Below are 12623 nucleotides of genomic sequence, written 5' to 3'. Positions count from 1 at the left end.
CACTTAGCAGCTAGCAACACTTAGCAGCTAGCAACACTTAGCAGCCGTCGTCCCTTCAGGCTCCTTTGGTGACACACATTTCATTTCCATTAGTTGTTGTCTCGTTGTGTTGTCGTCTAACTCTGACTATGACGTCACCAGCTTGAATTGACCAAAATTACTAACTATAGTCGAGGCTTCTCTCTACTTTGAAGGCAATATTATGTGAGTAAAATGGTGAATTTGAACAGCGTCTGTTTTCTTCCCTGCTTCAAGTTTTTTCTTCTCTTTATGGCGTTTTTTTCATGAATGTGTGAAATACCGCCACCATCTGGTCTGKAGWGTGAACTGGAGCTAATCCTGTTTATAGATCTTACATCTGAAAATGGATTGGGTACTTTAACATYTCATCATGATTATCATTTTTTATTCTTTTAACAAAAATAGTAAAAGATTATCAAGGCAAGTAAAAAGGCATAGTTTTTAGGTGCTTAAAAAGTATGCCTACAAATKACATGAAAAGTACTTTATAGGTGCCTAAAAGACAAACTTGTGCATCAATCAGTTTTATTTAGTAACCAGGTCGCTGCGTGATGCAGACTTTCTGCCCACGTCCCTCTGGAACATGAGATCTGGATCTCAATGCGGYTCACCTGGTTAAATAAAGAAATAAAAAAGGCATCCTTTATTACACTAAAATGTACACTGAGATGTAATTTAAAACATAGTGGAATTAATAATCTAAAGTACTGTTAAGTGAATTTAAAAAAAAATCTATTTCAAGCATGTATTTAAAAATATGCACAAAATATATTTTAAATATATTTTAAATATGCTTGAGCAAGTGTATATTTACATTTGGGCAAATATATATTTTGTTCACTTAAAGTATACTTTTATTTTATATATTTATTACAAGTGTATTTTGGTACAATTATATTTAAGTGTTTTTAAAGTTCTAATTTCGAAATTGGTCCAAGTATACTTTTAGTATACTTTAGATATATTTATAGGTAGTACATTTAATACTTAGTATACTTTGTCTGTTACTACCCGATAGTAAGTCCCGCCTACGCCTCACAACTCTTTGGACTCACTACGGCCCAGTTCTCTGTCCAACAGGTCCGGAAAACCCCCAGAAACTCGGGTCTTACCCTAGAGATAGTTTGTGGAGGATTATCTGTTTAAACTGGGGTCGGAAAGGACTCGTCTAGCTCTGACTACCTTCGATCCAGAAGTTATGACCCTTTACAGTTGAGGAACAATCCGCTGAGTAGCCCTCACAGCTGCATAACCCCTACAACCATCTCCTGTTAACGGCTAGATTAAGTTCAGTGACTTAGATTTAAGTCCCAGGGTCATTATTTTAACACTCACCAGAGGAAAACACAAAGCCACCCTGTCTGTAGAATCATGTATGTTAACTTTACCATATTTAGGAGAACCAACAATAATTAAGACTGACACAATTAAACTCACTGTTAACAATTCTCGTTAGAATTTTAGAATATAATTTTATTACGCAAGCTTTAGCAGGGGAATATGACAACAGGTTAAATTCTCAAAGGTTATATGAGGCAAAATTATAATGAAATGTGTACTTTCACAAATGTAAGTATGTTTGAAATATAATAAAGTATACTTTTGTTCACCTGGGTACATTCCTTGTTATCTTGATGCTCAATTAATTATTCAAAGTGGATTAAAACGTTTCTGTCTAATGAAACCAGATGATCGGCTGTCTGATCCCGTCCCGGGCTGCTGCATCCAGAGCTCAGGTCCAGATCTGGACGACTGGACCTGAGCTCCGTATTAACCCGCCCTCTTCATCATCATCATCATCATCATCATCAGGAGCATCGCTCCTCCTGAACAGCAGGGGGCGACAATCACTGGCGTTGTGTCGTTGACTTTACAGCAATTCCTCATACAGAGGATGAATTTATTATTATTATTATTATTATTATTATTATTATTATTATTATTATTATTGTTGTTGTTGTTATTTAGTAGCAGTGGTATCAGTAGTAGTCCCATTAATTAATTATTAGTAATAATATTGATCCATCAAGATATGAGCAGCATCGGTTCTGGTCTCTGCAGAGTCCAGGATGATAACCTACCTGATCCAGATCCAGATCCAGATCCTGATCCTGATCCAGATCCAGATCCAGATCCTGATCCTGATCCAGATCCAGATCCAGATCCTGATCCTGATCCAGATCCAGATCCAGATCCAGATCCAGATCCTGATCCAGATCCAGATCCAGATCCAGATCCAGATCCAGATCCAGATCCGGTTTCTGATCCAGACAGAAAGCTCTGATTGTTTAATCTCCTGTTTCTCTGCAGTTTCTAGAATTCAGGTCAGAGGAAAACCGTCCTCTGCTTCTGCTGCGGGGTTCCACTCGGACTGCTGCCAGGTTCTCCGGGTTTTCACGGCTCCTGTGGGAAACCTCAACCCCCCAGAGACTCGCTCCTCCAGGTCACCTGTCAGGTAGATGGTCCCTGATGCTGCGGAGGGACGGAGCTTCATCTTTCAACATTCATCCTAAGTTAAGGAGCAACTGCAAACATTACAAACAAAAATCCTCCAGAATCACACAGAGAGACTTTATTCACATTTTATTACCGCATTTCAACATCAATCAGCTGCAGAGAAACAAACCTGAACACCTGAGACCGGAGCCGCCGCGGAGAGGCTCCAGCGAGCTGAGGTCGTATCATACCCATGCTCCACCGTTCACAGCCTGGTTACGATACAGCCTCGGCTCGAAGGAGAACCGGGGGAGAACCAGCAGCAGACCTCCTCATGAGGAAGATGAAGTGATGAAGAGGCAGAGCGCTCCGCATCCTGCTGACCTCCTGCTCGAAGTGGAGCAGCAGCAGAGCAGCGGGAGGAGAACCAGGAGCTGTGGAGTCATTAGAGTCTAAGCTCTTTGTTTGCGGGATTGGGCCGGATTAAGGTGGATGACCCGCTCAGGTACTTCTTAACATCCGGATTAGACCTGAAGTCACGGAAAAGTAAAGGTTCTTATTGGGTTTTACCGGCCAGCCAGCTGCTCTTCATCACTGATCCTCTTCATCAGTTTACAGCATTTTACTGTCCAAGCAGAAAGTATTTATTTCATAACAAGCATTTATTCAGTGGTTTTCACATAAGAAGAAAATCGTTTTTAATTGGAAGCGAATTAAGAAAAACTGTTGATAGAAAATAATTCAGATAATTTCAATAACAATCTAGTTAAATAAGGGTCGTGTTGATGAAAACCGTGATGACGTGTTAATCTGGAGGTCAGTGCTTGTTGAACAGGTTGATAATCCCTGAAGTCAAACTGTCCTTATCGTTTCAAATCAAACTTTTTTTCTCCAGAAAAAATCGGACTAGTTGAAGTTTTCATGAGATTCAACCTCTAAACCCAAACTGTGTCTGAAAACGAGCTTCCTGTTTGACCGGGATGAGTTGACGATGCGAGTCTGTTTTCATTGTTTCTTCTCCGTAAGAAGATTAAAGCGTCAGAAGGATTTAATCCGTAAAGTTTGGGAAAAGCCGGCCGGATTATCTTCGCTCTAAGTGGTTTATGGCTGTATATAAAGAAGCTTCGCGGAGGTCGGAGGAACTCAGGGTAAAGATGGGGAAACATTTTCACCTGTACGAGAACATCTCCAAGGTGGACCCCTTCGAGGGCTCCCAGCACTACCTGGCCCCGGCGTGGGCCTTCCACCTGCAGGCGCTCTTCATGGGCTTCGTCTTCTTTGCGGGAACGCCGCTGAACCTGCTGGTCCTCCTGGCCACGGCCAAGTACAAGAAGCTCCGAGCTCCTCTCAACTACATCCTGGTCAACATCTCCTTCGCTGGCTTCATCTTCGTCACCTTCTCCGTCAGCCAGGTGTTCGTGGCCAGTCTGAGGGGCTACTACTTCCTGGGTTACACCTTGTGTGCATTGGAAGCCGCCATGGGCGCCGTGGCAGGTATGGCGGACAGGTGAGAGGTCCGGGCTGCTGGGTAAAGGTGGCTGATGATGACGATGACGATGACGTTCTTCCTGCAGGTCTGGTGACGTCCTGGTCGCTCGCCGTGCTCTCCTTCGAGAGGTTCCTGGTGATCTGTAAACCGTTCGGAGCCTTCAAGTTCGGCAGCACCCACGCCGCCGCCGCCGTGGTCTTCACCTGGTTCATGGGGGTGGGCTGCGCCTCGCCGCCTTTCTTCGGCTGGAGCAGGTAGGTCTGCCGCCGCTGAGAGAGCAGCTTCCAGCGGTTCCTCCGGCTGACGGGATGCTGTTGTGTGCAGGTACATCCCGGAAGGCCTGGGCTGCTCCTGCGGACCCGACTGGTACACCCACAATGAAGAGTACGGCTGCACCAGCTACATGTATTTCCTGCTGATCACTTGCTTCTGCATGCCTCTGTCCATCATCATCTTCTCCTACTCGCAGCTGCTGGGCGCGCTGAGAGCCGTGAGTACATCACTGCTGCTCAGCAGTTCATGGAGGATGAGGCAGTGAAGCTGAGTGGGAACCAGAGCTGGTTCTGGTTCTGATGCAGCCTCTCCTAACCTCCTGTAGGTTGCGGCGCAGCAGGCGGAGTCCGCCTCCACCCAGAAGGCTGAGAAGGAGGTGTCCAGGATGATCATCGTGATGGTGGGCTCCTTCGTCACCTGCTACGGCCCCTACGCCCTGACGGGCCTCTGGTACGCCAACTCAGAGGAAGTCAACAAAGACTACCGGCTCGTCACCATCCCTGCGTTCTTCTCCAAGAGCTCCTGCGTCTACAACCCGCTCATCTACGCCTTCATGAACAAACAGGTGAGGAGGACCAGCTGGTCCCTCCAGACATTTCCTTCCCGCGCCTAAAGCATCAGGATAACTTCCTGCTCCCTGTCTTCCAGTTCAATGCCTGCATCATGGAAATGGTGTTTGGGAAGAAAATGGAGGAAGCGTCTGAAGTGTCTTCAAAGACTGAGGTGTCCACAGCTTCATAATGTTTGGAGCAAAACTCAGAAGGACATTTGACTTCCCCAAAGGACTTTCAAAGATCTGAGTTCAGAGGATCCACAGGAACAACCAACATGTAAATACAGTTTATATAAAAGACACCAGATGGTATTTTATTGTAGAATGCATTTGTTTAGATAAAAGCAACAAAAAAACAAATAAAAATCTATTCAATTTATTGTCTGCTTGTCCTCAATTCTACAAAAATACAAGTTGTGTCTTCAGACCAACAAAACAGTCAGCATTAGTGGGAGAGGAGGAACAGATGGAGGCGGGTCCAAACCAGAGAAACAGTTCTGCAGAACAGCTGAGAGTTAAACAGCTTCACCAACAGAACCGGGTTGATGTGAAACCAGGAAGAGCTACAACAGCCACCAGGGGGCAGAGCACCGAGGACCTGGCGGTACCAGGGCAGGGATCCAACCCAAACTGGCTGGTACTGCTCCCTGGTGGCCGTTTGGGGTGTGGCAGCTCTGTATGAACCTGACCGCTTCCATCCAGATCCATTGACACTCTCCTTCAGTTCAAAGGTTAAAGGTCAGTCCGTGAGCTATGACACATGGAGGGCAGGAGGAAAGTAACTGCTAATTAATACTAATTAATTAATTGATGGAGTCGGAGGTCAGAACCTAACAAGCTGCATTTGAGGTAACCCCATGGTGTCTACCTGGTTGTTTGGACAGAAATGTTCAGACCAACTGTAAGGCACGATGGTGGAGGGCTGATGATGTGGGCTGGTCTTTGAGTGGACCGTGGAGTGGTACCTTTGAACTGAGGGGGGGTGTATGTACTTTTGGTTTATTTTTACCAGACTTAGAGTGGAATAATCCTGCAGGTCTTCCTGAGACAAACATCTGCCAGGCAGACCGGATCAGAACCAGGATCAAAACCAAGAGCAGAACTTCTCTCCTCTACAGATCAGTAATAAATTAGCGATGGACTCGGGATGTTTCTAGAACTCATCGTGTCGCAGCAACGCCTCGCCATAGTTCGTCACCTGGCTTCCCACAAACAGGTCGAACTTGTTGAGAATTTCCTCCTTGGTAAGTCTCCCGTCCTGGACACAAACAAACGGCGGTCAAACAGAACCGGGCCGGATGCCGACACCAGATGGACTCACACCCACCTTGTTGGAGTCGGACTCATACAAGAGGTGCTTGGCCTCGGCGACAGCATGATCGTAGTCTGCAGGGAGGATCCAGTCCAGAGTTTCCTCCCGGTCCATCTTCCCGTCCTGGTTCTTGTCTCTGAACTCTGAGAACTGCTGACGCTCCGAGGCGACCCACTCCGGTTCCTCCAATCCGTTCTCTGCGGTGAACATGTCACCTGGCAACAAGAAAGGTAAGGGAGGAGGATCAGAGACGAACCTGCAGCAACTGATCTCTGGATCTACTGCCAGGAGAGTCCAGAACAAGGAAACACAGAAACACACAGGAAGCAAAGCAGGGATATGAATGCAGTATCCAGTGGATCAGTGGACCAGAGGACCAGAGGACCAGTGGACCAGAGGACCAAAAGACCAGAGTACCAGAAGACCAGWGGACCAAAAGATCAGAGGACCAGAGGACCAGWGGACCAGAGGACCAGTGGACCAGAGGACCAAAAGACCAGAGTACCAGAAGAYCAGAGGACCAAAAGACCAGAGGACCAGTGGACCAGAGGACCATTGGACCATATCAATGAAAGGAATCAGGATCCTGGTTAGAGGAGCTGCTCCTCACTGAGAGTTCTGATGGTTCTGGATTTGCCATCAGACCTTCAGGTGGACCCAGAACCGCTGATCTGTCATTTCTCCTCAGATCAGCAGACCAGGACAGTTTAGCACTCCAGTAGTCACATGACCCCGGCTGGAAAAGGTCAGTATGAAAGTCAGCCCTGAGCCTGGCTGTGGATTTGTTACCGATGTACTCCTTGAGGTCGATGAAGCCGTCTCCGTTCTTGTCTATGTCCTCCATGGTTTCCTGTGGCAGCAGAGAAACAGGTTACCCAAAGGACAGTCACCTGAGTGCTGTATCTTGTCCTGATGCTGCCCCTACCTGCACCACCACCTGCTTCATGTACTCATGGTTCTCTGGGTGGAGGAAGGCCATGAACTCCTGCCGGTCTGCGTTCAGGTTTCCGTCCCTGTTGGCCACCTTAAAGCGCCTCTCGTCCCGTGCCATCATGTGGGTGTAGTTGTACTCCGTCTCTGTCAGAGGGCCGTCTGGAAGAGGTTGGTCAAGGTCAGAGCAGTCGGTCCCGACACGTTTCATGGACTGGATCTGATCTGCAGTTGCTTACCCAGGTAGCTGCCATACGTGACGTTCCTGTATTCGTCCCAGCTGATCAGGCCATCCTGGTTCAGGTCGAACTCGCTCCACTGGTGTTCAACGTCCTCAAACATGTGCCGGCTCTGGATGGCCTCGATCCAGAGCCTCAGCTCGTCCTCCGAGACAAAGTCGTCCTTGTTGCTGTCAATCCGATCCACGATGATGCTGCAAGACAAACAGGGAGCAGAGCTCAGCGCTGCCATCTGCTGGTAATACACGTTACACACATGGGCTACTGATTGGCTGGGAACCAGAAAGTACCATCCAGCACATTTCCAGTTTATCTGCTGGGAAATGTTCAGGAAGCATGTGGCTGAACTGGTTTTATTTCACTGCCTTTCAGTGTTTCTGCTGAAACCAAACAGGTCTCCTTTGAATCGAGCGGTTTGGTCGGTTCAGCCTCCATTAGAGACTCTGGAAACAAAGCCTGGGAGGCCTGGGAAGACTGGGAAGACTGGGAGGGGTTCCTAGATTTCCTCAGGGAACGTGGAGAAAAGGCCCTGCTTACAGGTAGGGATGGTATCATGGTCTGGGCTTGGATCGCTGATACCAGGCGTGTCCAAAGTGCAGCTCGGGGAACATATGTGGCCCTCAAAGTGATTTTGTGCGGCCCTGATCGCAGTACAGAAATGACACAAATTTGATTTTCCAACTAGGGCGAAATTTTCATTTATGTGACTCCTTTTAAAAAGATACAGATGAATTCCAGTTTTTTTTTTAAATGACAAGTCTCATCTGTTGTCAGCCATGTTTTGGTCTTTTACATTCAGTTCTTAGAAACCAGGACAGCAAACATCTGTGGTGGTTCCTGAGGTAAGGAAGGGGAACCCACACCCAGCTGCAGCCAACCTCAGGACGCCTCCAGGACAGATCAGCTGCTGGGACTGAGCCTGGGAAAGTTAGTGAGAAGGAAAACCTCCGTACTGACCTGAGTCTGCGCTTGCTCTCGTCAGGCGACAGGCGGTCGAAGGCCTTGGCCTCGTCTTGCCCGAGGAACGCATCGTGGTCGTAGTCAAAGTTCTGCTTGTCGTCGTGTCGCAGCGCGCTGAGTGGCTCCTCCTGATGGACCCGAGTCCGCCGCTCTGTTGGCTTCCCGTCGCCCCTGGCAACCAGGAGGAGCCAGCAGATCAACGCTGAGCGGATCATCCTGCCAGACTGACGCAGAGACAGACACATAGATCTAAAAACTATAGATGTAACAACCATAGATCTAAAAACTAGAGATCCTACCACCATAGATCTAAAAACTATAAATCTCACCACCAGATATGATCAGCATAGATGTAATCAGCATAGATCTCCTCCAGGAGTCTCTTCCAGCATCTAGCAGTAGTTTTCTAGCCGGTCTCCAGCTCTGCTCTTGATCAGACTGACCTCATCCTGACCTCATCCTGACCTTTTACGGTCAAACAGGAAGTGAGCCGACGTGAGGCTCCGCAGACTCACCTGACGCTGCTGCCGCCGTCCGGCTCTTCTCTGGTTCTGATCCGCAGAGCTTCTCCTCTCACACAGACGGCCCAACTTCTGGCCAATCACAACCCGGCTGCAGCCGCTCTCCTCATCTGATTGGTCCGCAGCGTCAGAAGGAGAAAGAGGGTGAGGGGGGGGAGGAGCTGCCACGTCCTCAGAGCAGAAACAGACAGAACTGCAGCAGCCGGTCCAAACCCGTCAGGGTTCGGTACCGGTCCAAAACCGTCTGAGGTTCAGCAGCGGGTCAGATGGGTTTCAGTGGTACAGCATGGTTCTGGTTCTGGTTTATTGGGTCTCTTGGTTCTACAGAAACCAGCTGCTGGTTCCTTGAAAATGTTCTGGGTTCATCTGGGCCGATCGGTTCCCACAGGCCCAGATAACCAGAACCTTCTCCTAGAACTCTAAATTGAAGCGGGTTCTGGACCGGGCCAAACAGGTTCTGGATGGACCTCTCTCCAGAAGGTCAAAGGTCACGCTGTGGGTGCCATGATGTCACTCATGTTAAAGCTCCAGAAGGATTTTAACGGATCAGAACCAGTAAGGTGTTAGAGAGGTCCAGATCAGAACCGAAGCAGAACCAGATCAGATGAAACCAAATATTTCAGAACCAAACGGTTCTGATCATCTCAGGTTGTTTCTAATCTGATAACAGAAACTAATTTCTGCCTCACTTGGTTCTGGTTCTGGTAAGACCGGGTCAGCGGTCCGGTCCGGTCGGAAATTGTTCCGACCGGACCAGAACCTGAACTATATTACAGGATCAGTTAGAGCTTCCTGGGCTGAAACCAGAACCGTTTATCTGTTCTTGATAAACATGGGACCAGAACAGAACCGGTTCTGATCCGTTCTGCTGGTTCTGACCCGGTATAATATAGCATCTCGATACCGAAACACGTGGAGAATTCATTTGGTTTAATAATCTGTTGCAGAACCGGCAGACTGAATTCGGACCTGGAACAATCTGTACGGGTTTCAAGTTCTGACCCGATTGAAGGGAAAAATGTATCATTTCAGGAGCAACTCAGAAAAAAACCTGATTTATAAACCTGGAGGGAAACGGGTCGAGGCAAAAGGTTCCGGAGTGGTTCCGACAAAGATCCATAATTCAGCTTGTTAACCTGTTTAGATGGTGTGCTGGTTCTGGTTATCAGGTGGAACCAGATCCTGGTTCTGTTGGACCAGCGGAGCCTGTCAACTGTAGTTTGAATCCATGTCAGACAAATATACCGGCCCGGTTCTGGTTCTGGTTCTGGCCAGAACCAGGATCTGGTTTGGGCTCTGAGTTTCTCCACAGCGGTTCCTTTAGTTTTCTGAGCTCTAACGACAGGAACATTCCTCCACGGAGACGTTTTCCCTCCTCAGAACTTTGGTTGTGATCGGGTCAGTCTCCTTCAGAACCCGAGGACGGACTGGGAGACTCGGAACCTGAAGGGAAACACTGCAGCTCCGCCAGTCATTGGACAGTTTCGTGTTTGAACCGACCATTCAGCAGCAGGCAGTCCGGCGGTGTTTCTGCTCCGGGTGGAAACATCAGTGGAATGTTTGAATCAGATGTGAGTGGCAGCAAAAGCAGATGGTTCTGTGCTGATTAGGTGAGGAAGCAGGTGAGTTCTGAACGGAACCATGATGTCAGAACCTCTTTAAAGCTTTTACGTCAAGAGGGTAACTGTAGCTCACTTTGGTAGTTTTATGCTAACTGGCTCCTAGTTGTTTTTCTCGCTCTGTAATAAAACACTTAAGTTCGTCTGGCCGGTCGGTTCTGTAGAGGCTGGGTCCACTGAGATAAAGCAGTCGGTTCGGCTGTAATGCGCTGCTAGAGGTCAGTTACAACACAGCGGGACTGTTGCATGGCCGCCGGGTGGCGCAGAGTAGCGCCCGCCATATTGGTCAGGTCAAGCGCCTGACGCTCCTAAACGGAAATGAATGCTAACCCTGTATGGTTTTACATTTATAAATCTGCACTTTAATCTAATTCCAGTCCTTCCACTAAACCACCAGAGGCTGATATTAATACCTGCTGTTGTTTCTGCCACATTTCCACGGAAATGAATCAGCCAGTGAAACCTGCAACCTGGTTTAATAACCAGTCAGGTGTTGTGGCTGCATGTTCTCCCAGAGAAAACATGAGAAATATGAAATATTTTATTTCAGATTTTCTCTAATGTTGTTCACATTCTCATTCTTTTCATATTGTACATTTTTTCCTCACTTTCCATTTTCTATATTCTCCATATCCTATATGTGCCAGCAGGGAACCGTCGGCCATGTTGAGAGTGGGGTGCATCCTCCGTGGAGGTGGTGGCGTCCTGCTGTGTCTCCATCGGACAGCCCAGTACCGGTATCCGAGTGGACCTGAGCGGGTTCTGACCCGGTCCCTGTCCCGGACTCCGGACTCGTCTCGGGTCGCGCTGAAGCTGCGGACCCGGTTGGGGGTGACGTTGCTGGTCGGGGTGGCGTTGCTGGGCGCGTGGTGGTGGGTGGAGCAGGAGAGGCAGCAACGGCGGCGGCGGCAGCGAGTGGAGCAGCTCCGGACGGTGGCTCTGGGTCAGGGGACGTTCAGCCTGCTGGACCACACGGGCCGCCGCCGGACCAAGCAGGACTTCCTGGGCCGCTGGGTCCTCCTGTACTTCGGCTTCACACACTGCCCCGACATCTGCCCCGACGAGCTGGACAAGCTGAGCGCCGTGGTGTCGGCTCTGGACCGGGACCCGGCCCTGCCGCGCCTGCAGCCGCTCTTCATAACTGTGGACCCGGAGCGGGACGACGTGGCAGCGCTGGCCCGCTACGTCCGGGATTTCCACCCGCGGCTGGTCGGGCTAACCGGCACACCGGAAGAGGTGCGTCACGCGGGGCGGGACTTCCGGGTGTACGCCAGCGCGGGGCCGAAGGACGAGGACGGGGACTACATAGTGGATCACAGCGTGCTGCTGTACCTGGTTAGTCCGGACGGGCTCTTTCTGGACTACTACAACCGAACCAAGAGCCCGGAGCAGATCGCCGACAGCATCCGGAACCACATCCGGAACCACGTCCCGCTGTAGGAGCATGGGAACCAGCTCCTACATGTTTATCATGCTGTAGGAGCCTGTTAAACATGTAGGAGCATGTCGAGGCACGTCGACATGTCAACATGTTTATTTGAGTATCAAGTTCAATAAAACAGCTTTCTGCCAAAAAAGTGAATATTTTATTTCATTAGAGAGAAACAGGAGCCGTCCTGTGTGATGGGGAGCAGCCGGTCCAGCTGGACCATCAGAACCGAGCCCATCAGCTGGAGTCCGCCAGCGTCTTGAAGCGGTCCGTGGCTCGCTGCGTGCTCAGCAGCGTTAAAGACATGGAGTCCACGCTGTCCTCCAGGCCCGCAGCACTGTCCACCTCCACCGAGTAGTCGTTGGCCTGCAGGGGGCGAAACACCCAGGGTTAAAGGTCAACTCGCCCCCATGAGAGCCTAACCACAGCACAGCGGGGGCACTGCTGCCAACATCAAAGATGAAACATTTTACTGTGACCTCTGACCTGCCACTGCTAACAAAACCTGTTGCTATGGCAAAGTCACTTTATCCTCCTGGAAACAAATTTATTTACATTGTGGATCTGAACAATAAATCTGACTTATAGTATCTATAATCTCAATAATGGTACCGAGCCCGGCTCTGGTTCTGGTTCTGGTTCTGCTGGGATTCCTTACAAACCTTTTAATCTGCTTTGAATAATAAACTCAATAAATCAGAGAATCATTCAGCAGCTCCACCGACAGCCGGGACATGATCTCCCTAAAACCCTGGAGGAGGAGGAGCAGGAAGAGCAGGAAGAGGAGGAGCAGGAAGAGGAAGAGGAGGAGCAGGAAGAGGAAGAGCAGGAAGAGGAAGAG

General features: G+C 49.1%; 4 protein-coding genes across 15 annotated transcripts in view; 2 read left to right on the top strand and 2 right to left on the bottom strand.

The window, feature by feature from the left end:
• The first annotated feature begins 3595 nt into the window (after positions 1-3595).
• On the top strand, positions 3596-5152 carry opn1sw1 (opsin 1 (cone pigments), short-wave-sensitive 1). The gene is given in 5 exon segments (NM_001297490.1): positions 3596-3951; positions 4032-4200; positions 4271-4436; positions 4545-4784; positions 4868-5152. Coding segments are annotated over 5 exon segments (1008 nt in total). The 5' UTR covers positions 3596-3611; the 3' UTR covers positions 4961-5152.
• LOC103459820 (calumenin-A) lies at positions 5133-8814 on the bottom strand. Of its 3 annotated transcripts, none has more exons than XM_017302961.1 (7): positions 8729-8814; positions 8211-8437; positions 7254-7447; positions 7010-7176; positions 6874-6934; positions 6100-6299; positions 5133-6030 (listed from the first exon to the last, which is right to left on the bottom strand). In XM_017302961.1, exons 2-7 carry the CDS (start codon positions 8426-8428, stop codon positions 5926-5928), a joined length of 945 nt encoding a protein of 314 aa, XP_017158450.1. In that variant the 5' UTR covers positions 8429-8437; positions 8729-8814; the 3' UTR covers positions 5133-5925. The 3 variants fall into 3 exon arrangements, with proteins under 3 accessions (XP_017158450.1, XP_017158449.1, XP_008399936.2); XM_017302960.1 differs by lacking the exon at positions 8729-8814 and adding an exon at positions 8543-8674; XM_008401714.2 differs by lacking the exon at positions 8729-8814 and having other exon boundaries at positions 8211-8503.
• Positions 8815-8840: 26 nt separating this feature from the next.
• sco2 (synthesis of cytochrome C oxidase 2) lies at positions 8841-12360 on the top strand. 8 transcript variants are annotated; one of them, XM_017302967.1, is made up of 3 exons: positions 8841-10344; positions 11004-11789; positions 11952-12360. In XM_017302967.1, the coding sequence occupies exons 2-3, from the start codon at positions 11017-11019 to the stop codon at positions 12043-12045; spliced, it is 867 nt and encodes a 288-aa protein (XP_017158456.1). In that variant the 5' UTR covers positions 8841-10344; positions 11004-11016; the 3' UTR covers positions 12046-12360. The 8 variants fall into 8 exon arrangements, with proteins under 8 accessions (XP_017158456.1, XP_017158453.1, XP_017158451.1 ...); XM_017302964.1 differs by having other exon boundaries at positions 11001-11789; XM_017302962.1 differs by having other exon boundaries at positions 8841-10356.
• The window catches only part of ncaph2 (non-SMC condensin II complex, subunit H2), a 6827-nt gene continuing 6129 nt past the window's right edge, over positions 11926-12623 (bottom strand). For 2 of the 3 annotated variants that reach the window (XM_017302957.1, XM_017302958.1), the window contains exon 19: positions 12010-12148. In XM_017302957.1, the coding sequence (XP_017158446.1) occupies positions 12020-12148 (129 nt within the window). In that variant the 3' untranslated portion in view covers positions 12010-12019. Of the gene's footprint in view, positions 12149-12623 lie in introns of all 3 variants that reach the window. The other variant, XM_017302959.1, reaches the window with a different exon arrangement.

Source organism: Poecilia reticulata, unplaced genomic scaffold (assembly GCF_000633615.1).
Source record: "Poecilia reticulata strain Guanapo unplaced genomic scaffold, Guppy_female_1.0+MT scaffold_125, whole genome shotgun sequence".
NCBI lineage: Eukaryota > Metazoa > Chordata > Actinopteri > Cyprinodontiformes > Poeciliidae > Poecilia > Poecilia reticulata.
This window is presented reverse-complemented; position numbering and strand designations above follow the sequence as displayed.

Bases quoted from the DNA above. Each gene is read 5' to 3' on its own strand.
- LOC103459820 (XM_008401714.2), bottom strand. From the start codon at position 8,488: ATGGTTGTTACATCTATAGTTTTTAGATCTATGTGTCTGTCTCTGCGT. The intron at 7,448-8,210 runs GTCAGTACGGAG...TTTGTCTTGCAG, and splicing joins GAGAGCAAGCGCAGACTCAG to CATCATCGTGGATCGGATTG. The intron at 6,300-6,873 runs GTAACAAATCCA...TCTTGTTGCCAG, and splicing joins CGACCTCAAGGAGTACATCG to GTGACATGTTCACCGCAGAG.
- sco2 (XM_017302967.1), top strand. From the start codon at position 11,017: ATGTTGAGAGTGGGGTGCATCCTCCGTGGAGGTGGTGGCGTCCTGCTG. The intron at 11,790-11,951 runs GTAGGAGCATGG...TTATTTCATTAG, and splicing joins ATCCGGAACCACGTCCCGCT to AGAGAAACAGGAGCCGTCCT.